This window comes from Bos grunniens, chromosome 3 (assembly GCF_055505025.1).
Source record: "Bos grunniens cultivar Pamir isolate PY7600 chromosome 3, Bosgru_T2T1.0, whole genome shotgun sequence".
Classification (NCBI taxonomy): domain Eukaryota; kingdom Metazoa; phylum Chordata; class Mammalia; order Artiodactyla; family Bovidae; genus Bos; species Bos grunniens.
Window position 1 is genome coordinate 35,509,238 of NC_141167.1, and position 25,982 is coordinate 35,535,219.

The 25,982-nt window shown below is 41.6% G+C and overlaps 1 protein-coding gene across 2 annotated transcripts in view; it reads right to left on the reverse strand.

The window, feature by feature from the left end:
* Window positions 1-23,270, reverse strand: part of LOC147375464 (cytochrome P450 2J2-like) — a 38,136-nt gene extending 14,866 nt beyond the window's left edge. The window contains exons 1-5 of one of the 2 annotated variants that reach the window (XM_086390272.1): window positions 21,894-23,270; window positions 5,984-6,146; window positions 3,242-3,391; window positions 2,826-2,986; window positions 1,236-1,412 (exon numbers count right to left, since the gene is read on the reverse strand). In XM_086390272.1, coding sequence (XP_086246398.1) covers window positions 1,236-1,412; window positions 2,826-2,986; window positions 3,242-3,391; window positions 5,984-6,146; window positions 21,894-21,923 — 681 coding nt within the window. In that variant the 5' untranslated portion in view covers window positions 21,924-23,270. Of the gene's footprint in view, window positions 1-1,235; window positions 1,413-2,825; window positions 2,987-3,241; window positions 3,392-5,983; window positions 6,147-15,205; window positions 15,453-21,893 lie in introns of those variants that run through there. The other variant, XM_086390271.1, reaches the window with a different exon arrangement.
* Window positions 23,271-25,982: the final 2,712 nt, after the last annotated feature.

Here is a 25,982-nt window from a genome sequence, read left to right on the forward strand (position 1 = left end):
TGAAATAGAGGAGACAGAAAAAATGTTTCGTTCTTTCAACTCCTGGGAAGGAATAAACAATCCAATGAGTCCAAAATGCAATGGTGAACATTAACCAGGGGATCAGAGGATGAGATGGCTGGATGGCATCACTGACCTGATGGATGTGAGTCTGGGTGAACTCTGGGAGTTGGTGATGGACAGGGAGGCCTGGCATGCTGCGATTCATAGGGTTGCAAAGAGTCGGACATGACTGAGCGACTGAACTGAACTGAACTCACTATGTTAAAGGATAGACATCCAATTTTGCCTTTTTCCTGCTTTTTGCAAATAGTACTGAAAAGTGGATGACATGGGGATGAGGGAGGAAGGCAAAAGTCCCTCCCACTTGAGGCTAAACTCTGGGCATCAGACTCAATTTCACTTTTGTGTTCTGTACTGGGGAGCTTGAGAAAAGTGTAGGAGACTGGTATTGACAAGTAAGAATAAAACAATGCTTCTTTTTCCTTTGTGTACAGGTCTCTCACATATGGGTAGAGGATAGAATAGACTATTAAAGGCAGTATTTGGTCTTTCCAAAGATTTCAAGTCAAATGGGCTACCCAGGCAGAGAATCTGCCTGCAATGTAGGAGACATGGGGAGATCCCCTTGAGAATGAAATGGCTACCCTCTCCAGTATTCTTGTTTGGGAAATTTCATGAACAGAGGAGCCTGGTGGACTACAGCCCATGAGGTTACAAAGAGTTGGACATGACTTAGTGACTGAGCATGCACACAAGCCAAATACTCTTTAACCAATATCTTTATTTCTAATTGTATCATCAATTCTGAGTTAATGATATTCGTACACACTGAAATATTGCCTCTGTTTTTTCTCCCCTGTGATAGACTGAATAATGACTCACAAACATATGAATGTCCTAATCTCTGGAATGGGTGAATACTTTTTGAAAGATGGAGCTTTGCAGATATGATGAAGTTAAGGATCTTGATACGGGAGGATTATTCTAGATTATCCCAGTGTACCATTATAGTCACAAGAGTCTATAAGGGGAAGTAAGTAGAACATAAAGAGAAGATGTGAGGATGGGGGCAGAGAAGAATCTACACCAATGGTTTTGAAGTTGGAGGAAGGGGCCCTGGTTGTTTTCAGCCCCCAAGTTTGTGGTGATTTGTTACAGCAGCAATAAGAAACCAGAATCCCCCCATGTGCTCTTTAAGAACACTCCTCAGGGAAACACCCAGGTTCACTCACCTTCTCTATCTCCTGGAGGTAAGCATCAATGAAGTCTCTTGCTTCAGCAGGATTCCAGTCTTTCCTGTGGTTTTCAATCACATTAGCAACAAACATTTTCAGTTTCTCCCATTTACGAAAGAGAGTGTGGTGGGATCCCGGAAGGAAATTCATTATTCTTGGAAAGGCATTGTAGAGCTGATGGAGAAAACGACAGTCAAGTGGACAAGGGGGTGAGACAGTGTTCCCCATTCTATGTCTCTTCTTTACTTACACTTGGCCCTTGGCGTCACCCTTGACTCGTCTTCTCTGCCTCAATCCTCTTCTTTCCCCTCTGGCCTCCATCAAAATATAGCCAATTTTGAACCACTTCTCACTACTCTATGCATTTTCAGTTTAGTAAAAATCACCACCATTTCTTATCTGGATTCTGTAAAGCCTCCAACACATTTCCTGATTCTCTCCTTAACCCCCTTCCCAGTCTTCCTTCTACTGAGCAGCTGGAGGGATCCTTTAAGAGTTTAATAGATTGTTTTACTGTTTATCCCTCAATATTCTGGTGACTTTTGAAGATGTTTAGACAAACTCTATACCCTTCTCCTGGCCTGGAGCTCTACATGTCCCGACTCCTCACCCTCGTGTCCCTTCCTCTGCTGTCACTCACTGCCATCTTAGCTCTCTCTTAGTCTTTCTAGTCCATCCCTAATGGTCTCTGTGATAACATCAAGGATGACAATATTTAGTCCTTTGTATTTGCTATTCTTTCAATGGCAATTGGTCTTCCTCTGGAATCTGTATAACACCAGCCTTTTATTTCATTCATCATGATAATCCTCTAAGTAGCAGCATCTCTGGAATCCTTTCTCCATTCCCTTAATTCTGCTTTATTTTTTTTCATGGCAATTGTCTCTAGCATATGAGTGTGTATTTGTGTGTGTGTGTGTGTGTAGAATACCACTGTCTAGCTAGCTAGCCATCTATGTTAAAAATAGATATGTATTTGATTATCTGCCCATTATGATGTATTCTCCATGTGGGTAAGATATTTTTAATAAAATTAAGTGACTTTTGGATATATTTTCTCTAATACTTTCTGGTATAAAATTGATAGCACAACATAATGGAAAGTTTCCTTGACTTACAATGAAACAGACATGGGTTTGACTATTAGCTCTGCTGCTTTCATAAATTTGGGGGACAATAATAATGATGATAATGATGGTGATGTAATCTGTCATGACATTGGGCACCAGGGTTATTTGCATGACCAAATCACACGAGATCATTAGTGCACCTAATGGAGAGTCAGGAAATGGATAGGAAAACTCAAAAGTGATGGCAATGTTATGTTTTTCAAGGGAAAAAACATAAGTGCATACATGGTTTGTCATGTAAAGTTTTGTACTTTATATGAATGTTGGAAATTTTCTTTGTCCATAGTAAATATTAAACAATATTACCCAAAAACAGTAAAATCAACAGATTGATTTCAAATAAGCTTGTGTTGAAAAAGATTAGATTTCAGCTAAAAAGGAAAGAGTGACTCCATCTCATCTGATTCTGACATCAACCCAATATTTTTTTCAAGACATGAAATGTGAACTGTTTTACCTGGCAGCACACTGATGCCTGAATACACAAGATCTCATCCAGCAGCCTCAGCAGCTCCTGGAACTGATCATCCTTGTAGTCAAACCGCTCCCCGAAGGTGATGGAGCAAATAATATTGGAAACGGCATTGTTGATTATGAAGTGAGGGTCAAAAGGCTGTCCTGGAGGCAGGAGAAGAGATGGAGCCTTCAGATAGGTTTCTTTCTCATGCCACTAAAAGTCTACTCTATATGATGTATGACATAAAGACAATAGAACCACCACCAGGACTATGACCCTAGGACCCTACAAAGTGCTGGTATTAGGACAGACATGTAGGTATTGATGAGCTTCTGGTTAGTGAAAGCATGAACCACAGTTAGTGGTTTCACAGTTAGTGAAAGCATGAACCTGCATCTGTCCTACGACTGGCTCACCGTTCTTCTCTCCTATTGCCTGGATGAGGTAGGTGACCTCTTCCTGAATGCGTTCCTCTAAGCTCTTCCTTCCCAAACCGAAGTTCCTCAGAGTTGTCAGGGTGAACCTTCTTTGCTCTTTCCATACCTGGCCATTGGACCTGACCAAGCCTGGGAAAATGAATACAATGGTATGAAAAGCAAGGCAACAAGGTCCATGGGTGATAACCTGTCAGATGGAAGGAAGGAGAAGCACTTTAAGGCACTTGAAAATTATTCAGAGAAATAATCTCTAAGCAATGGATATAATGGCTTGAATTTACTGATTGCTTGCAATGCTGGGCACATTAGCATTTTTAATGCATTATGTAATTTAGTACTCATGGAATTTCTCTGATGTAAGTATAACCGTTACTGCCAAAAAAGCCTCCCAATTTTGATGATGAGAAAAATGAGTCTCAAAGGATAAATCACACTATAAAAGGTCATAGAGTCAGTATACACCTGAACATGCATTCAAATTCAAGTCTGCCTGACTCCAAAACCCACACTTTGATTACTTGTCACATAACCATATTTAAGAATTTGCTATGCTACATATTAAGTATGAATTTATGGATTATACAAAATCAATACTCATAAGGACAAAAGACCTTAAAAAGATAAATAAATCACCCAAGAACATAAAGAAATGTGAACACTGTGCAGAAAGAATACCACAGAAAAAGGAAAAAAGAATACATCTTAATATGCCATCGTATAAAGGCATTTATTTTATAACACTGGTGAGGCCACCGTCCTCTTATTTCTTCCTTTCATCTTACACTTCAACTCCTTCTAATATCTCCCTTTGGCTTCCATCACCTTAGTGAAATGGCTCTTCTTACTGTTCAATCCAGGGTCCTTTTCAGCTTCATCTTGATGTCTCAGCAGCATGAGATGCTTTCTTCTTGAAACACTCTCTGCCAATGGAGCCCAGAACATCACACTCTCCAGATTTTTCTGCTAATTCGCTGACTTCAGAGAAATTATCATACCTTTGGTTAACTATCTTCTTTGATCTAATTTTGAAATGATGGAGCTCTTCAAGATTAGGTCTGAAGCCTCTTCTCTTCTTACCCCATCCTCCATTTCTAGGAAATCTCCACTCCAAAATTTCAAATGACATCTACTGATAGTTAACATGTGCTATTGTCTCTCAGCTTCAGGTGCTTACACAATTCCCTGCTGCTTGTTTCTCCTGGCTTCACACTCAGCATATCAATGACTGAATTCATGGTTTGCTCCATACAACTCCCCACTCAGGCCAGTCAACATCTGTCCTCCTTCACATGACCCTTCTTTCCTTTACCTACCCATTTGGGTGTCTACCTCAGCACCTCACTGTCCCTCTGTCTAGGTCATCATGTCCTATTGGATTTGCCTCCTGAGTAGCTTAAATCCATGTATCTTCACAGTCACTTTCCTGGTCTAACTCACTATGCTATCATTTCTTGCCACCTCCCTCATCCAGGCCACCACCTCCTCTAACCTCCAAGACTCCATAGTCTCTTGCTCCTTTTATTCCATTCTTGACATTGCAGCTTAGATAAGTCTCTAAAATGTACAATGTAAATATGGTGATTCCTTTCTCTACTGAAACCATTCAGGAGCCTCCATTGTTATTAGGATAAAAAACAACATCCTTAACAAGAATTTGGATGAACTGTTTCTGGCCAAACTCCCCAGCTTTATCTCCACTTAATTATCTCCATTTAATCCCTGTGTGTACTACACTGGCCCTCTTTCAATTCCTCAGTTTACTGTCCTTCCCACTTCAGAGACTTTTCATATTCTATTCCGGATTGCTTCGTCACTGGATTTCTGGATTGCTTCTTCACTTTATCAATTGTCTTTAACTTCATTAGCTTCTCCTGAGTCTCAGGACTAGATTAGATACCCATAATAGATGAACCCTGCTCTTCGTAACACTTCATAGCCTTAAATGATTTGTGTAATTGATATCGTCTTTCTTAGTCACTTGTAAGTTATAGATAACCAAGGATTTTGTCTGTTCTACTCACAGTTTTATCACTAGAGCCAGCCACTAGGTTCACATTACAGACATAGAATAAATGGACATAGAGTTAATAGATGCAATATTTCAAAGAGGAATCGAGAAACCCCCGGGGGTAAAAAAAAAGAGTGCTTTGGTAGAAGAATTGACTTTAGCTTTTCATTCAGATTTGTGAAAATCTAAGTTAATTTACCAAGTTTATTTTATGATCTTTTTAAGTATTCATGCCAAACTCTTCCATTGACAGAAAGCTCGAGATACTTTGTGAGGCACAGCTTTAATACCAGAGCACAAGGAATTAGAGGCAAGAAGGGATCACAAAGTCAGTACGAGGAAACTGATCTACATATTTTCCTAGGGGACAAGATTTGAAGATTTGAATGAGAAAATAGAAGAGAGCCTGAGAACACAGCATTGCCTTTCTTCTTCTTAAAAAAACACATCACATCACTGAGTGATGAGGATACTTATTTATCAAAACACCCAGAGTGAGTTCATGCAGGTGATGCCACTTCTCCCAAATCCCTGACATTAGAGCTGACCTGGCCAGGTTCCCTGAGGAGGTGACTTCAACAGGAAATGGGGCCACTCCATTTCCTTGAGGGGCAGAGATTCCATGAGGGGCCTGGTCCTGGGAGTGTTGGAAGCAATTTCAGAGGCCACAGGAATATCAAATATATGCTTCTTATTTTGGTCATGGAACTTACCTTTATTGTTAAAGATATGTTTCTGAAGAGGTATCATGGGGCGGTTTACAAAGTTTTGTTCCTGGTCGACAAGGGCTTCTTTGATATAGGGCAATCCAGTTATAACGATGGAATGAATTACACCAAAATCTAGCCTAATAATGTTCCCATATTTCTTCACAACCTGAAAAATAGAAGAGTCACAGTTGAGTATGTACACGTCTATGTGTCCTAGATGGAGAATGTGTGGAGCTGCGATGGGGGTGTGGGGTGGGGGGTGCAGAGGGGAGGCTTGTAATGAGTGGAATCTGTGTGTATGTGTGTGCGTCTTGGGCTGCATTTAGACGTCCACGAAATCCACTAGAGGGCACAGACATTCATTATAAAACTCATTCATATGTTCAACTTACTTGAGTGAGCTTATGTGACCTGCGAATAATGCATAAAATATAATAAAGTAAGCAAAGGTCTCTTATCCTAAGCATCTTAGAATTTAGTGAATGGAGAGAATTCAGCACATGTGACTCACCAGAGAAGTCAGAGATGTTTAGTTGAAGACTAACCTATCAAGCATGGACTTCTTAGTGCATAGTATCTGTTAAATCACAAGAGAACATCCCCTTCCTCAACAGGTTCTAGGTGATAAAAAAAAGTCACTCTGAGTCAGGGACTAGATATGGAGAAGTGAACACTAGTTCTGGAGTCATGTCAACTCTGTGATTGACAACTGAGATCTCAGAATAGTTGCTTCACTTTTCTTGGCGCCTAAGCTCCCCAGCTGTGAAAGGTAGAAAACTGTTCCTCCCTTGGAGTTTCTGTGAGGGGGAACTCCCTGACCCTTCAGTGATTAGGACTAGGCATCCACTGCCCTGGACCCAGGTATGATCCCTGCACAGGGAGCAAAATCCCACAAGCAGAACGGTGCGCTGGAAAACCCCACACTCCAGAACCCAAATGGTTTCTGTGAGGAGGAATGAGAACAATAATGTGAAATGCACTTTGTGCCCTGGGTCCTGTCAGACAGCCACTCTATAGTGTGGGGAATGAATGGCCTCTGTGTGCAAAGCGACATGCATGCACTTGCTCAAGGGGACAGATAGGACAAGAGCATATGGATGACGTGCAGAAGAAAGGCATGGATGTTCATAGACAACCACAGCTCCTGGGTGCCATGCTAACTACTTTCACCTTTTATCTCATTTCCTTCACACCACCCTACAGTACTAATGATTTTATTCAGGTTTTAGTAAGGAAAATTAGTCATGGAGAAGCAACTTAGACAATGTGACAGAGCTATTGGTGGCTGGAGGGAATATGCCAGGCATTATGTAAGATATAAGAACAGAAACATGAACTTGAGATGGTACTGGACCTTAGAGTTTCGTGGATGTGACAGCATGAAAGTGAGAATGAGAATAATGGACCAAAGAGAAAGAAAGAGAAAGGGAGAGTGTGTGGGTGTGTCACAGACACATAAGGAACCCAGGGGCTAGGATAGGTTCCTGGAAAAAATAGCTCTCACTGTGTAGAGAGATGGGATACAGGCTGGCAAGGTACTGTGAGCTGGACCAAGGATGTCTTAATGTCAAGTGAAACACTTTAGACCTTGTTTTGCTTGTATTTAGAAACCTGAATAGATGAGGTAAGGTGAGTGCCTCAGAGCTTGGATTTTGAAGTCATACAAATCCCTTTGTATTCAGCTTCCACTTGTTACTTTCTGTGTGATATTTAGTCAAGCTTTTTAAATTCCCTCTGTCTCAATTTCAAAATGTATAAAATGACAGCTATTACAATTTAGGATTCTGGTGATAGTGTTGCAATGAAAAGGGGGAAAAAAGAGGAATGAGTTTTCTTTCCCTTTCCTGAAAACAATGAAGATAAGAGAACAGTGGGCAGGCCTGAACATTCTGCGTTTTCTTACTTTGCATAGGTGTGTGCATGCATGCAAATTTGCTTCAGTCATGTTTGATTCTGTGTGACTCTATGGATTGTAGCCTGCAAGGCTCTTCTATCCATGGGATTCTCCAGGTAAGAATACTGGAGTGGAGCCCCCTCCTCAAGGGGCTCTTCCTGACCCATGGATCAAACCCATGTCTCATATCTCCTGCATTGACAGGCAGTTTCTTTATCACTAGTGAAAGGTTGTTGCTGAACCACGAAAAGACGCCAGGATTCTTGGCCTCCGGAAGAGAAGAATTCAATCCGGGGCCAGAGGCTTGATGGCTTAGAGCTTTTGTGTAATAAAGTTTTATTAAAGTGTTAAGGAGATAGAGAAAGCTTTTGCCATAGGCATCAGAAGGGGGCAGAAAGAGTGCCCCCTTGCTAATGTTAGCAGTGGAGTTATGTACTCTCCAGTGAATCAAAAGAATGTCTGGAGGTTGTAAAGACCTCAACCAGACCTACTTCCATAATTTACATTTTAAGATAATAGGATTAGCATTTGACAATAGAAAGATCCTCCAGGCCCACTCCCATAATATACTTTCTAAGATATCAGGATTAGTCAGAAGGTTTTCAGGAAGGAGAAACTGTCCTCCAGCTGGATACATTGCTTCATAATCCCTAGTACAGAGTTTAAACTGAGTTGTGTAACTGACTAAAACTAAGGAATGCAGAGGAAAAAAAAGTTTGTCCTTTTCTCCTCCTTGAGAATTCCAGACCCCTCTCTCCTTGGGGACCCCTAGACTTCTTATCAACCTGCCTAGGAAATGATTCTCGCACTAGCATCACCCAACTGCTCCTAACTGCATGTCCATAACTAAGTTTGCTTTTCTGCCTCCTAACTCAACATGTCTGTAACTAAGTTTACTTTTCTGCCCCCCTAGAAAATCCCATGGACGGAGGAGCCTGGTAGGCTGCAGTCCATGGGGTCGCTAAGAGTCGGACACGACTGAGCGACTTCACTTTCACTTTTCACTTTCATGCATTAGAGAAGGAAATGGCAACCCACTCCAGTTTCTTGCCTGGAGAATCCCAGGGACGGGGGACTCTGGTGGGCTGCTGTCTATGGTGTCACACAGAGTCGGACACGACTGAAGAGACTTAGCAGCAGCAGCAGCTCTCTGTAGGAGGCACATTTCACACCTATTTTCCCTTTGACTCTATGCTAAATACATCCTCTGTCTGGTGCTGACCCTTCCAATACTCTCTTCCTCTTGTAGTTCTTTGTTACATATCAGAAAGAAGGCCACAGGACCACCAAATTGCCAGACTCAATTACTGGGTTAGTGACCCCAGCCTATGACTGTTTTTGAAACAATACAAAAGGAAAAAAAAACAAAAAACACATGTTAACACCTGTGTTTCTCATCATCAACTCATGACTGTGAACCTTTATCTTATATAAGCCCCTAGTCTCCTCAAGGAAAGATATACCCATTTGAATGCAGAGTTCCAAAGAATAGCAGGGAGAGATAAGAAAGCTTTCCTCAGTGATCAATGCAAAGAAATAGAGGAAAACAACAGAATGGGAAAGACCAGCGATCTCTTCAAGAAAATTAGAGATACCAAGAGAACATTTCATGCATAGATGGGCACAATAAAGTACATAAATGGTATGGACCTAATAGAAGCAGAAGATATCAAGAAGAGGTGGCAAGAATACACAGAAGAACTGTACAAAAAATATCTTCATGACTCAGATAATCATGATGGTGTGATCACTCACACTTACCTAGAGCCAGACATCCTGGAATGTGAAGGCAAGTGGGCCTTAGGAAGTATCACTAGGAACAAAGCTAGTGGAGATGATGGAATTCCAGTTGTGCTATTTCAAATCCTGAAAGATGATGCTGTGAGAGTGCTATACTCAATATGCCAGAATTTGGAAAATTCAGCAGTGCCCACAGGACTGGAAAAGATCAGTTTTCATTCCATTCCAAAGAAAGGCAATGCCAAAGAATGCTCAAACTACTACATAATTGAACTCATCTCAAAAGCTAGTAATGTAATGCTCCAAATTCTCCAAGCCAGGCTTCAGCAATATGTGAACCATGAACTTCCAGATGTTCAAGCTGGTTTTAGAAAAGGCAGAGGAACCAGAGATCAAATTGCCAACATCCACTGGATCATCGAAAAAGCAAGAGAGTTCCAGAAAAACATCTGTTTCTGCTTTATTGACTATGCCAAAGCCTTTGACTGTGTGGATCACAATAATCTGTGGAAATTTTTTTAAGAGATGGGAATACCAGACGACCTGACCTGCCTCTTGAGAAACCTATATGCAGGTCAGGAAGCAACAGTTAGAACTGGACATGGAATAACAGACTGGTTCCAAATAGGACAAGGAGTATGTCAAGGCTGTATACTGTCACCCTGCTTATTTAACTTATTTGCAGAGTACATCATGAGAAATGCTGGGCTGGAAGAAACACAAGCTGGAATCAAGATTGCCACAGAAATATCAATAACCTCAGATATGCAGATGACACCACCCTTATGGGAGAAAGTGAAGAAGAACTAAAGGGCCTCTTGAGGAAAGTAAAAGAGAAGAGTGAAAAAGTTGGCTTAAAGCTCAACATTCAGAAAACTAATATCATGGCATCTGGTCCCATCACTTCATAGGAAATAGATGGGGATACAGTGGCTGACTTTATTTTTTTGGGGGGGCTCCAAAATCACTGCAGATGGTGATTGCAGCCATGAAACTAAAAGACACTTACTCCTTGGAAGGAAAGTTATGACCAACCTAGATAGCATATTAAAAAGCAGAGATATTACTTTGCCAACAAAGGTCTATCTAGTCAAGGCTATAGTTTTTCAGCTGAGTGCCGAAGAATTGATGCTTTTGAACTGTGGTGTTGGAGAAGACTCTTGAGAGTCCCTTGGACTGCAAGGAGGTCCAACCAGTCCATCCTAAAGGAGATCAGTCCTGGGTGTTCATTGGAAGGACTGATCTTGAAGCTGAAACTTCAATAGTTTGGCCACTTGATGTGAAGAGCTGACTTATTTAAGAAGACCCTGATGATTGGAAAGATTGAGGCCAGGAAGAGAAGGGGATGACAGAGGATGAGATGATTGGATAGCATCACCGACTCAAAAGACATGGGTTTGGGTAGACTCCAGAAGTTGGTGATGGACAGGGAGGCCTGGCATGCTGTGGTTCATGGAGTGGCAAAGAGTTGGACATGACTGAGTGACTGAACTGAAGACTCTTCATGAGGCAGAGGACAGGCACAGTTTTTGAGGCATGAACCTACTGTGTTCCCCTCTCTGTTGGCTGAGAGTTAAAGCCAACTTTCTACATCCTCCTGTCTTTCTCTTTTATTTGGCTTCAGTGAACAGAGAAAGTCAAGGTTTCGGCCCACAAAAATAGTGATCATAATACTAAAATTAATAATAAATTATTTATTGTTATTGATCTATTTGGAAGTGTATTTTAGTGAAAGGATTTGGAAGAAGTGGCCAGAGACTGGATGGATGGAGCCCATGTAGTGATCAGGCCAGACAAGTGATTCCTGGTATGCAACCAACAACTGGTTTTTCCTTGAATTTGTTACTATAAAGTTCTGAAGAATGGGAGAGGGTGATAGACATAGAAATAAGCATCGACTATGTGCTAGGCATCCTGGCAGTTAACTGATATTCATGACTTGTTTAATTCTTATGACAACCCCAGAATTTATTCTCAGCTTTCAGAAAAAGAGGCACAGAGATAAAGAGCCTAATTAATGAGCATAAAGTAGGGCTCTCTCTAGCTCCCTCTGTATGACTCATCCTTAAATGAAAGCATGGAGATATTCTCTGTTCTTCTGAGTGATGAATTCCCTAGGGTTAATGGGACACCTTACTTTTCTATCAGTTTCACATGAGTCCAGTGGGGCGTGAGTAGTGATGGTGTGTGCATCTTCTAGGTCGTGTCCTTAAAAGAAAGTTGCTTCCCATCATCTCCCATTTTCCTCTTGTCACGGCACAGTTCTCACATGTGACACTGCTGCAGGACCAGAGCAGTAAGACAGAAGTGTTGCAGTTTTCAGAAGACTTTGCAGTACAAAGCAGCCTTGTTATCCTGGTCTTCCTGCCTACATCTATTTCTACTTGTGAGAGACAAATACATTTCAACCTTTTTCCACTACTGTATTTAGAAATCTTTTTGTTACAAGCAGCCTGATGTATATCCTCATAATACAATTATCTACCTTATCTATCACTTCCCCACCATAGCCAATAAGATTTCTTCATATTTCCAGAATGTTCTCTTAATAAGCCTTGCAGCTATGACAGAGAGAGTTTAGAAAATGGGGAGAAAATAAGGAAGGTTCTCATCATGCCAAACAAATAGGCCTATTTCTTCACTGTTCTGTCACTTTGTTTTCGCTCATGTCACTGTCTCCTATTCAAAAATCTCCTGTCTACTTTATTCCATAACCACTTGCATAACATGCCTTTCAAGTTCAGCCAAATTTATTTCAACATTCTTCAGAGGTTATCCCATGGTTTCCCAATCGCAGTAAACCTACCTAATGATATTTCGTTTGGTTACCCAAAGGTGGGTTATACCACACATTACATCATACACTCTCTTGTACTATGCCTGTCATCTGGTAAGTACTTCATAAATGCCTCTTGGATAAATGAATCTTAGAATAAATCAATTATTCATTAACTATATCAAAAAAAGTCAGGTAGCCTAAGTAGAGATTGTGTGTAGGATTCAAATAGTCTTAGGTGTAAGTCCTTGTTTGATCATTATCAATTTTGAATAACTTAGGCAAATAATTTGACAGATTTCTGTCAGTTTCTTCAGCCTTAAAATGGAAACAATATCAGATGAGGCAATAAGCTATGTATGCATAGCCTGTAAGCTTTACAGCAAGCACTTAAACTGGAATACAAAGAGATATACTCAAAAACACTACAGATACATTAAAATGGGGTGCTCACAAAATGTTTAAGTGACTCAAAGTAAGAGAAAAAAAGAGAAATAGAAGATAGAAAGCAAAGTGAAAAACAGAAATAATAAAACAGTAGACTTTAGTGTTCACACATCAAAACATACACTAAATGTATATGATCTAAATTCACCAATTAAAAGAGGGTTTGGTAGAATGAAATAATAATCTACCTATAAGTTATATACAAAAATTCATTTCAAATATAATCATATAAATATGCTAAAAGTAAAAGAATGGAAAAGCATATGCTATGCAAATATTAACCAAAGGAGAGCTGTTGTGGTGATATAGGATAAGGTTCAGGCAAAGACAGTCATCAGAGATATAGAGAGACATTATGTAATAATTAAAGAGCCAATTCACCAAGATGACACAGCAATTTTAATGTCTGTGTATATGCCATAAAAGAGCTGCCAAATTCATTGGTGGCTCAGATGGTAAAGAATCTGGCCTGCGATGCAGAAGACATGTTTGATCCCTCAGTCGGGAAGATACCCTGAAAGGGGAAGGGCAACCCACTTCAGTTTTGCTGCCGGAAGAATTTCACAAACAGAGGAGCCTGGCAGACTACAGTCCGTGGGGTCACAAAGAGTCGGGCATGACTGAGCGACTAACAAATACAACACAACAACACACACACACCAGAACTGAATAAACACATTGACAAACCTGTATTTTTCAGTTGCAGATATTAGGACTCTTATAGTAATTGATAGAATTAGTAGATAAGAAATCAACAAGGGTACAGATGCACTCAAACAACACAAATATCTAATAAGGTCTACCAGACACAGAGTACAGAACACTCCTCTGAACAATAGCAGAAGACATATTGTTTCAAGTATCTATCATGGGTCATAAAACCAACCTTTACATATTTGTTCAAGGTTGAAATCACACAGTGTATGCCCTCTGCCCTAATGGACTCCAGTTGGAAATTAACAGAAAGAAAACAAGAATATTTCACAATGCTTGAAAAACAACACATTTCTTAAAAAGGGTATAGGTTTAGGACTTTAATATTCTAAATACTAATCCTATCACTTAGTAATACCAATGGGGTGTTTCTTCCAGAAACTGGTAAAGTCATCTGCATCTGAACTTTGTAATATAGGCTTGTGTTAAAACTTTTCCAGACGTTCCTAGGGAACTAGACCTATTAATTGTTGAGCACCAACTATAAGCTATGTTAACACTGAACATTCCTTTTATTTCATCATCACAACCACCTTCCACAGAGCTGCCGGTCATGAAGGTACCTGTCCTGAGAGGCAGAGAAAAAGAGATAGTATTGGGAGAGATTCTTGAGATAGTATAGGATGTTGAAGGGAATTTTAAGGAATTCAGGATGGCCACAGTTAGAGAGCCCTGAGCGGAGAAGACTATAAAGTGGAAAGAGGCTATAAGAAGGGATCTTAAGGAATATGAACTCTGGGAAGCAGCAGGAAGCACTAGAAAACCTAGGCAGAGGAATGACACTTTTAAATGAATATTTGAGAGTGATTGCTCATGGAGGAGCCTGAAGGCGGGGCTCTGTCTTGGCAGGGGTGGTTGAAGAGTGGTAAGGACGTAGGTATCACCATTCTACACATGCGAAACAGAGCCTCTAAGAGCGAAGCTTAGCATTTCCCCCTCCCCCCACCCGGGATAATAATATTAAAAAGACAAAGTGATCATGCTCTAAATATAATGTCCCAGTAATACGTACAAAGACATAACTAAATGATTTAAAATACATATTGTGTCTGTTACACTTGAGGCTCCAGTAAAAAAAAACAAAGAGACAAAGGGTCACTTGGTCAATCAAAAAGATTTAAGGGGGATGCAGAGTGGTTCTGAACCATACTCTATCCAAGGATCCCTGACATGTGAGAAAATATGCAGATGACTAAGCTCCAGTAGTCACGTACTGATGCGCTAGCTGGATGACAAAAAAGGCCGAATGCCGAAGAATTGATGTCTTTGAACCGTGGTGCTGGAGAAAACTAAACAACACCAAAGCTCCTGGCAGTATGTGAGGCTTCATTTGAGTGCTACAGTTCAATATTTACACTTTTGCCATCATCTAGATGGACCAAGAAGCTCTTTTTGTTTTGTACAATAAACCTGCACCACCACCATCCCCCCAAAGCATATCTTGTCTAGCACACTTAAATAGCAAAACAGTTAACGATATTTCATCCCTACAAAGCACCGGTTGAATCATGCCAGTTTCTGGGGAGAACAGAGAGGCAGGATGTACCCAGATGGCCACTTTAGCCTCAGAACCGCCATGTTCCCACCCTTGGTACCCAGAATGGGCCTGGTCCTGCAGGTCAGGATGTACTTGGGCCCTTTTGCCTGCTCTTACCTGCTGAGGAACCAAGATCCCTTTCCCCAACTCCAGGTGGAAGAAATTGCCTATGAAGGGCAGGCGCAGGGGCCCTGGTGGGTAGTTCTTTGGGTGCTGCCTTTTGAGGAAATCAGCAAAGAGGAGAAAGACAAAGGCCCCCAGTAGGACAGTGCCAGGACGGAGCGTGGTCCAGAGGGCAGCCACCAGGGAGCCCAGTGCCTCCAGCATGGCTGTGCTGTCTGGTTCCCCTTCAGCGATCAGAGCCAAGGAAGGTCCTCACACCTGTGAATTTATAATCTCTGCACCATGCCTTTCCTGCCCTGTGTCCAGCCCCCGCCCCATCCTTCCTGTCAGACCCTGCCCTCCCTCCCTTCCTCTTCTGTCCTTCCCTGCTCCCACCTCTACTCTTCCCTCCCCCCTCTACTCAAGTGAGCCCTGCTCCTTGCTCCCCTTGGCACCCGGTCCATTTTACCCTTCCATGACCTGACTTTTCCTCTCCTCTTGCCAATTTGTTGTTCAGTCCCTAAGTCCTGTCTGAATCTTTTCCACCCCATGGAGGCAGCACATCAGGCTTCCCTGAGCCATGAGTCAGCAGTGGCCTGCTGCAGGGGCACAGGCTCTGGCAACAGCAGTGCTGGGAAGCACAGTGTATGGCATAAGTCTTCTTGCACATCACCATTAGCCCCACTATACAGCTGCCAGGCTGACAACTCACAAACTGGAGAGAAATTATACCAAAGAAGTTCTCACTCTGCTGGGAAAGTTCTAGGCCTCACATCAGACTTCCCAACCTGGGGATCAGGAAAAGACAACGAGGATCCCCAGGGAATCTGACTTTGAGGGTCAGTGGGATTTGATTACAGAATTTCCACAGGACTGGGAAAACAGACTCTTTGAGGGGAGAAAGAAAACCTTGTGTGCACCAGGACACAGGAGAAAGGAGAGGTGACCCCCTAAGAGACTGAGCCACACTTGCCTTTGTGTGTTTGGAAGTCTCTGGTGGAGGCATGAGTTGACAGTGGCCTGCTGCAGAGGCAGTGACACTGACTACAACAGTCCTGGGAGCCATGGCATGCTTGCATAAGTCCTTTTGAAGGAGGTAGCCATCATTGCCATTACCCCTACCACCTGAGGCCAAACTACAGGGAGGGAACACTGCCCCACCATCAGCAGTGATTGGATTAAGACTTACTGAGCATGGCCCTGCCCACCAGAACAAGACCCAGTTTTCCCCACAGCCAGTCCCTCCCAAAGAAGGTTCAAACTACTGCATAATTGCACTCATCTCACATACTAGCAAAGTAATGCTCAAAATCCTCCAAGCTAGGCTTCAACAGTTATGTGAACCAAGAACTTCCAGATGTACAAGCTGACTTTAGAAAAGGCAGAGGAACCAGAAATCAAATTGCCAACATCCACTGGATCATAGGAAAAGCAAGAGAATTCCAGAAAAACACCTACTTCTGCTTCATTGACTATGCTAAAGCATTTGACTGTATGGATCACAACATACTGCGGGAAATTCTTAAAGAGATGAGAATACCAGACTACCTTACCTGCCTCCTAAGAAATCTGTAGGCAGATCAAAAAGCAACAGTTAAAACTGTACATGGAACAGCAGACTGGTTCCAAATAAGGAAAGGGGTACGTCAAGGCTGTATATTGTCACCCTACTTATTTAACTTATATGCAAAGTACACCATGCAAAATGCCAGGCTGGATGAAGCAGAAGCTGGAATCAAGATTGCCAGAGGAAATACCAACAACCTAAGATATGCAGATGACACCAGCCTTATGGCAGAAAGCGAAGAGGAACTAAAGAGCCTCTTGATAAAAGTGAAAGAGGAGAGTGAAAATGCTGGATTAAAACTCAACAGTCAAAAACTAAGATCATGGCATCCGGTCCCATTGCTTCATGGCAAATAGGTGGGGAAAAATGGAAACAGTGACGGACTTTATTTTCTTGAGCTCCAAATTCGCTGTGAATGGTGACTGTGGCCATGATATTAAAAGATGCTTGCTCCTTGGAAGAAAAGCTATGACAAACCTAGACGACATAGTAAAAAGCAGAGACATTACTTTGCCGAAAAAAAGACTGTATAGTCATAGCTATGGTATTTCCAGAGTACATCATGAGAAACGCTGGACTGGAAGAAACACAAGCTGGAATCAAGATTGCCGGGAGAAATATCAATAACCTCAGATATGCAGATGACACCACCCTTATGGCAGAAAGTGAAGAGGAACTCAAAAGCCTCTTGATGAAAGTGAAAGTGGAGAGTGAAAAAGTTGGCTTAAAGCTCAACATTCAGAAAACGAAGATCACGGCATCCGGTCCCATCACTTCATGGGAAATAGATGGGGAACAGTGGAAAGAGTGTCAGACTTTATTTTTTCGGGCTCCAAAAATCACTGCAGATGGTGACTGCAGCCATGAAATTAAAAGACGCTTACTCCTTGGAAGGAAAGTTATGACCAACCTAGATAGCATATTCAAAAGCAGAAACATGACTTTGCCAACAAAGGTCCGTCTAGTCAAGGCTATGGTTTTTCCTGTGGTCATGTATGGATGTGAGAGTTGGACTGTGAAGAAGGTTGAGTGCTAAAGAATTGATGCTTTTGAACTGTGGTGTTGGAGAAGACTCTTGAGAGTCCCTTGGACTGCAAGGAGATCCAACCAGTCCATTCTGAAGGAGATCAGCCCTGGGATTTCTTTGGAAGGAATGACGCTGAAACTCCAGTACTTTGGCCACCTCATGTGAAGAGTTGACTCATTGGAAAAGACTCTGATGCTGGAAGGGATTGGGGGCAGGAGGAGAAGGGGACAACAGAGGATGAGATGGCTGGATGGCATCACTGACTCGATGGATGTGAGTCTGAGTGAACTCCGGGAGTTGGTGATGGACAGGGAGGCCTGGCATGCTGCGATTCATGGGGTCGCAAAGAGTCAGACACGACTGAGCGACTGAAATGAACTGAACTGAACTGATGGTATTTCCAGTAGTCATGTATGGATGTGAGAGTTGGACCATAAGGAAGGCTGAGTGCTGAAGAATTGATGCTTTTGAACTGTGGTGTGGAGAAGACTCTTTCGAGTCCCTTGGACAGCAAGGAGATCATACCAGTGAATCCTAAAGGAAATCAACCCTGAATATTCATTGGAAGGACTCATGCTGAAGCTCCAATACTTTGGCCACCTGATGGGAAGAGCTGACTTATTGGAAAAGACACTGATGCTGGGAAAGATTGAAGGCAGGAGAAGGGGACAACAGAAGGCAAGGTGGTTGGATGGCATCACCGACTCAAGGGACATGAACTGAAGCAAGCTCCAGGAGATGGTGAAGGACAGGGAAGTCTGGCATGTTGCAGTCTATGGGGTCGAAAAGAGTTGTACACAACTGAGCGACCGAACTAACAAACAAGTCCCTCCAATCAGAGAGCTTGTACAAGATTCTTATCCATCAGAGGACAGTTAAGTGAACTGAGAACTACCAGCTGTATAAGCTGGATTTAGAATAGGCAGAGGAACCAGAGATCAAATGCCAACATCCTGCCAACTGGCCTCTACCTGATCCTCTCCTCCTGCTTTTTTTGTTTTGTTCCATCTCCAAGTGTGTCATTCTCTGAGACCAAAGGTGCTCTAAGATTTGTGGTCATTGCATCTCAGAGTGCGCCAGAGACACCTGAGTTACGTGTTTTTCAATCAACTTCTCACCAAAGGATTAAAACCCAGCCTCATGAACAATCAGAAAAACAGTAGCATCGCATTTCTTGTGAGCTCTTATATGCAAAGCACTGAGTTCACCTGTTTACATGGATTTCTTCAATGATAAAATTATGCAGATACAGTTCTTTGTTCCATCTAGCAGTTAAGGAAAAGGAAACATCTTTTCAAACAATATTTGAGGAAATTTGTTGCTAGTAGAACTTCCTCATTAGAAATGTTAAAATAAGTTATTCAGAAAAAAAGGAAAGATATGTAGGTCAGACACTCAGATCTAAATAAAGTAAGAATGTTAGAGAAAAAAATTAAGGTGCATTAAATCTCTTACTTTCTTAATTGATCTGATGCATAAGATTTTGTTCAAAATAAAAATATTAACATTGTATTCTGTGAGTCTAGCTTAGAGATAGTGGTATGTATGATGTAGTTGGAAAGGACAGAAGGAAGGAATTAGGAAAATTCTATTATAAGGTACTTGCACTAACAATCAAGCAGTGTAATGAAGTTCAAAGTGGATTTGAATCAGTTGGAAATGTATACTGTGAACTGTAGGGCTACCACTGATATTTTAAAAAAGAAATATGACTCACATGCTAAGACAGAAAAGAAAATGGAATTATACAAAATGCTCAGTTAAAACCAGACAAGAGAGAAGAAAAAGTGAAAGACAAAAAACCCCAAAAGCAATGAATACAAAATAGTAATGACTATGGTAGTTAACAGTCTGTATTGATAACCACATTAAATGTTAATATTCTAAACACACTAACTAAAAGACTGTTACCCAGAGACCATTTAAAAAAACCCAAGACTTGTTTCAGATGATTGTTTTCAATGTTCAGAAACACAACTGATTTTTGTAGGTTGATTTTTATCCTGCAACGTTGCTGAATTCATTATGTCAGTGTGTGTGTAATCTTTAGGATTTTTTACATATTAAGATAATGTCATTTGCACACAGAGATAGTTTTAGATCAGCATCAAAAAGAACAGGATACTTAGGAATAAGTATAACCAAGGAGGCAAAGGACTTATTCACTGAAAACTATAAAATATTGCTGAGGAAAATGAAAGAAGGCACAGATAAATGGAAATATATCTCATGTTTATGAAAAAGAAGGATTAAGTTTATTAAATTGTTCATGTTAGTCAAAATAATTCCTATCAAAATCCTAAAGGCATGCTTTATACAGAAATAGAAAATATAATCCTAAAATCCATGTGAAACCTCAAAATTGTAAATAGCCAAACAGCCTTGGAGACCTTACACTTTCATCTAAGAGTTGTCTATTCTAGATAATTGAGAGAAGCACCATCATATAATCATGTCCTTGTGTGGCTAGCTTATTTCACTTAGCGTAAAGTCCTCACAGCTTATCTATTTCTAGAATTTGGTAGCATTCTCTCCTTCTTTACTGCTGAGGAATGTTTCATTGTATGTACAGTCCACATTTTCATTATCTCTTCATCCATTAATGGACATTTAACTTGCTTCCACCTCTTTGCTATTATGTATAATGCTGCATGAAATGAAAATCTCTCTTCAAGATTTTGATTTCTATTCTGATAAATGCCATGTAATGGGATCAGCAGATCAAATGGGAGAACCTCCAAACTCTTTTCTGTGGTGACTGCATGATTTTATATTCTCACCAAACAGTGCCCAATGGCCCAATTTCCCCTACACCAGTAGTTTCCAGGGACTGGCAGGAGTGCGTGAAATCCGCTTCAGTCATGTCTGACTCTCTGAGACTCTATGGACTGTATCCTAACAGGCTTCTCTGTCCATGGGGTTTTCCAGGCAAGAATACTGGGGTGGGTTGCCATGCCTTCCTCCAGGGGATCTTCCTGACCCAAGGACTGAACCAACATATCTTATATCTCCTGCATTGGCAGGTGGGTTCTTTACCACCAGTGCCACCTGGAAGCCCCTGGGGAAGTAGGAAATGAAAAATTTCTGTTCCATCAGTACAGAGTTCCAGCCATGTGAGATGGAAAATTTCTAGAAGTCTTGTGCACGATACTGTCTTTAGAGTTAACAGTATTGTACTGTATATACACATTTCATAAAGCAAGTAGCTGTTGTTCAGTTACTAAGGCATGTCTCTTTTGGGACCCTATGAATCGTAGCCCAGCAGGCTCCATTGCCCATAGAATTTCCCAGGCAAGAATACTGGAGTGGGTTGTCATTTCCTCCTCCAGGGTATCTTCCCTACCCAGGGATCAAACCCACATCTCCTGTTTGGCAGGCAGATCCTTTACCACTGAGCTACCAGAGAAGCTCTAAAACAAGAGTGTGCATGCTAAGTCGCTTCAGTTGTGTCCAACTCTTTGTTACCCTATGGACTGTAGCCCACCAGGCTTCTCTGTCCATGGGATTCTCCATGGACAGAAGCAAGAATACTGGAGTGGGTGGCGGTGCCCTCTTCCAGGTGATCTTCCCAACCCAGGGATTGAACTGGTGTCTCTTGTGTCTCCTGCACTGGCAGGTGGGTTCTTTACCACTAGTCCCACCTGGGAAGCTCCTAAAGCAAGTAGATCTCCTATTAATTGGCTTTGATCATACATACACACACACACAAAGACCTAACTATATGCTGTCTAGAACAGACCTACTTTAATTATGGAGATAGATTGAAATTAAAGGGTTAAAGGAAGATATACCATGCTAACACCAATCAAAGAAAACTGAAGTAACTATATTAATCGCTAATATTAGGGCAAGGAGAAGTATCATAAACTAAAAGGGCATCACATAATGAAACAAGGTCAGCTTTCCAAGAAGACATAGCAATTGTATGTGTGTGCACCTAACAAGGGAGCTTCAAAATGCATGTAGGCAAACTGATGGAACTCCAAATAAAAATAGATGCATTTCCTATTATAGTTAGAGACTTGAATACCCCTCTACTATCAATGGACAGAACCAAGCAGGAGAAAACCAGTAGAAGCAAAGTCGAACTCTATGGCATTATCAGTTACCTTGATCCAATTAATCTTTACGGAATTCATCCAACAAGAGCAGCATGCATATTCTTCTGAAGCGCATGTAGAACATTAACCAAACAGGCCACATTCTAATATAAAACACACGTTATCAAATATCAATATAGAAATCACACAAATTATGCTTTCATAACAAAACTGAGTTAACTAGAAATCAACTAAAGAATAGCAGGTGGAAACTTCAAACTACTTGAATGTTGAACAACATACTGATATATATAAACATGGCTCCAAGAAGAAATCTCCAAAAAATAAAAAAAATCTTTGAACAAATGAAAATATAGCTTATCAAAATGTATGGATGAAGTGAAGTCAGTGTTTTGAGGAAAATTTAAAGCATTGAATTAATATATTAGAAAAGAAGAAAGGTCTGGAATAAACAATCTAAATGTCAAACTCATGATTGTATAAAAAGAAAAGAAAATTAAATCTAAAGAAAGCACAAGAAAATAAATAACAAAAACAAGAGCAGCAATGAATGAAATTGAAAATAGCAATAAAATGGAGAAATTGAAGAAAATCAAAATTAAAAAAAAATTTTTTTTAATTGGCAAACATCTCACCAAGTAGCTGAGAAAAAGAAGAGAAGATATAAATTATTATCATAACTGAATAAGTGCCATAACTACTCATCTTATGGACATTATAAGAAAGGAATATTATGAATAACTATAAGCCCCAAAATTTGATAGTGTAGATGAAATAGGTCAATTCATTGAAAAACAAGAAAGTTGGGGGGTGGGGTGGATTTAGAACAGAGTAGTCTCGTCTTGCTAAGATGAGAAAATATAGATTGGAACCTGGGATAATTGACATGGACGAATGTCCCAGATGCTCATTCTTAGTGGCCTCCAGCTTCTGTCATGGTATCTTAGCAACAAGCAGGCTTGAGTCAGATCACAGGGAGAAGAGCCTGACATGCAGGTAGACTGTGGAGTCCCCAGGTCTAACAAAGAAACATCCAGGTAGCTGCCCTTGTTTCTTAGTCATCTGCCAGCCTCCACCTCCTGTCAGGCCTCTATAAATATATAGGGGCCTGGAGGTGGCCCCGTCTGATAGACCCCCTCTCTGGTGTACAACCTCCAGCCATCCGGACCAGAACACATTTCTATACAACTCAGGGTATCCAGAGTGCCGTGTTCCTCGTCTGCTTATAAGAGTCCAATCTCCAATCTGACTCTAATTTTCACAGCAGCTTATGCATGTTAGGGTCTCTAAGGCAGGACAAGGGTGAAGGGAATATTCAAGTCTGGGGTGCTTTTTAGTAAAATCTGCGTCTCACCCACGATGTCACACAACATGTCATATGCTGGCCACACTATGTGTCAGACACAGATACAGGGGAAGAGGAAAAGGGGACCTGGAGCTTCCAAAACAGATGAGGAATAAGAGAGTTACAAAAGGACAGAAAACAAAATCTTTGTGTAATGCTTTTACAGAAGAGAATTCATATTTTAGAGACTCTAAAATATGAACTTGAGGAAAAAAAGAGACATTTTGCATGGTCAGAAAATTCAGCTACTCCCAGTCTTGTGTCCCCAAGCTTCTGGTTAACTGTGGTCACATGCTACTTGAGCCTGTGTCCCGCTGCATCTATTAGGCAGGATGAGTATTCAGGGGTTTTCCACTGATTCCATTGGAGAAGGTAAATGCTTCTCCTTCTGGAATCATGGAAAATGTACAGCAGAGCAGGAATGGACCTCAGATATGACTCCAACACAGTCCTTCATTAAACAGATGAGACTGAGCACATAATGGATAGAAACTTGGCCAATTTCTCAGTTTCCTATATGGATGATCCAATTGGGGAAAAAAGAAGTGGAAGACAAGATCTCAGATATTCAGGAAGTTCAAGGCCTGGTTATATTGGTTTTATTCTAGAAATATCATTGTTGTGCTTTGCAGACATGCAACTTTCTAGGAAGTTACACGGAAAGTGCATTCCAGTTGAGGGTGGCTGGGGATTCAGACCAAATTCTATGACCAAATTCAGATTCTATGACAAGTTCTGTGACATTCTGGATGAGACACAGCTTTTACTGAAAAGCATCCCAAGCTGGGGTTCCAGGCCACGCCTATCTAGTCTACACCAAACTCTCCCTCTGTTTCCTGTTTAGGAAACAAAATCATTTCACCGAGACTTACTCTTGGCTCCAACAGGCCCAGGTTAGCTCCAATCAGATTCTCTTTCTCTCCCCCTCACTTAGTCTATTTCCCTTTCTAATGGTATTTATTGGATTAGCTTTTACTGAATCCTAAGCAGTCAAGGCTATGGTTTTTCCAGTGGTCATGTATGAATGTCAGAGTTGGACTGTGAAGAAGGTTGAGTGCTAAAGAATTGATGCTTTTGAACTGTGGTGTTGGAGAAGACTCTTGAGAGTCCCTTGGACTGCAAGGAGATCCAACCAGTCCATTCTGAAGGAGATCAGCCCTGGGATTTCTTTGGAAGGAATGATGCTAAAGCTGAAACTCCAGTACTTTGGCCACCTCATGCGAAGAGTTGACTCATTGGAAAAGACTCTGCTGCTGGGAGGGATTGGGGGCAGGAGGAGAAGGGGACGACAGAGGACGAGATGGCTGGATGGCATCACTGACTCGATGGACGTGGGTCTGAGTGAACTCCGGGAGTTGGTGATGGACAGGGAGGCCTGGCGTGCTATGATTCATGGGGTCGCAAAGAGTCAGACACGACTGAGCGACTGACCTGAACTGAAGCAGTAGGAACAAATATCCCCATGTTCTTATGGTCCTTTTTATTCTGAGCTATTTAAATTCCTTAATTCTAACAGCCTTAGGAAGGTTTAGGGCAGTTTACCAGGTTTCATTTTATGTCTGAATGGGGGTCAGTATCCAAACTCCAAGGATGCTCAGTGGGACCTGGCCCTTTGGTTGATGCCATTTTCTCCCCTCAGTGACCACACACAGGAGGGCTGAGCAGGATTCCCACATTTCTGTTCCCTGATATAAAATACTCTGCTGTTGTTGTTATTATTCAGTCATTAAGTCATGTCCAACTCTTTATGACCCCATGGACTGCAGCAAACCAGGCCTCCTCCCTGTTCTTCACTATCTCCTGGAGTTTGCTCAAACTCATGTCCATTGAGTCCGTGATGCCATCCAACCATCCCATCTTCTGTTGCCCTCATCTTTTTCTGCCCTCAATCTTTCCCAGCATCAGGGTCTTTTCCAATAAGTTGGCTCTTCACATAGGTAGCCGAAGTATTGGTGCTTCAGCTTCAGCATAAGACTATCTACCAGTGCTTATCAGTTCTGTTTAGGCTGGAAACGCTTGTGAATCACAGCTGACAATCAGTTTGCAAGAAAAGATCACAACCATCACATTGTTAACAGCAATAATGGAGTCGAGAATAAATACATGAGAGAGGATTAAAGGTAAGGAGGCACCTTGCTGCTACTGCTAAGCCACTTCAGCCATGTCCAACTCTGTGCGACCCCATAGACGGCAGCCCATAAGGCTCCCCCGTCCCTGGGATTCTCCAGGCAAGAACACTGGAGTGGGTTGCCATTTCCTTCTCCAATGCATGAAAGTGAAAAGTGAAGTCAAGTCATTCAGTTGTATCAGACTCTTAGTGACCCCATGGACTGCAGCCTACCAGGCTTCTCCATCCATAGGATTTTCCAGGCAAAAGTACTGGAGTGGGGTGCCATTGCTTTCTCCCAAGGAGGCATCTTATAGACAGGAAATATTTCCGTAATTTTTTCTGCCTAATCTGATTTCTATGTTTGGTTATATGTAGTGACATTCTTCTTAGCTCTACTGTCCAAGGCCAAGGTAGTGTTTCTTAGTAAACAGGATAAACCACTTGTCTATAGAATCCTGCCTGTCAATCAGGAATCTCCCTGCCCACTGACTTCCCAGGGGCCAGTCTGAGGCAGAAGCAGGATAAACTTGCCCAATGTTACCAAGTGTGAGGGCCTTTCTGAGTGACCTCCATGGCTGCCCCAGGCCAAACTTCTAACTCTTATCTGCCATTTGGCACTGCTCTCACCTAGGCCATTTCAAAAGGCCAGAAGCAAGTCCCCATCTAAGGAAGGAAACAGAAG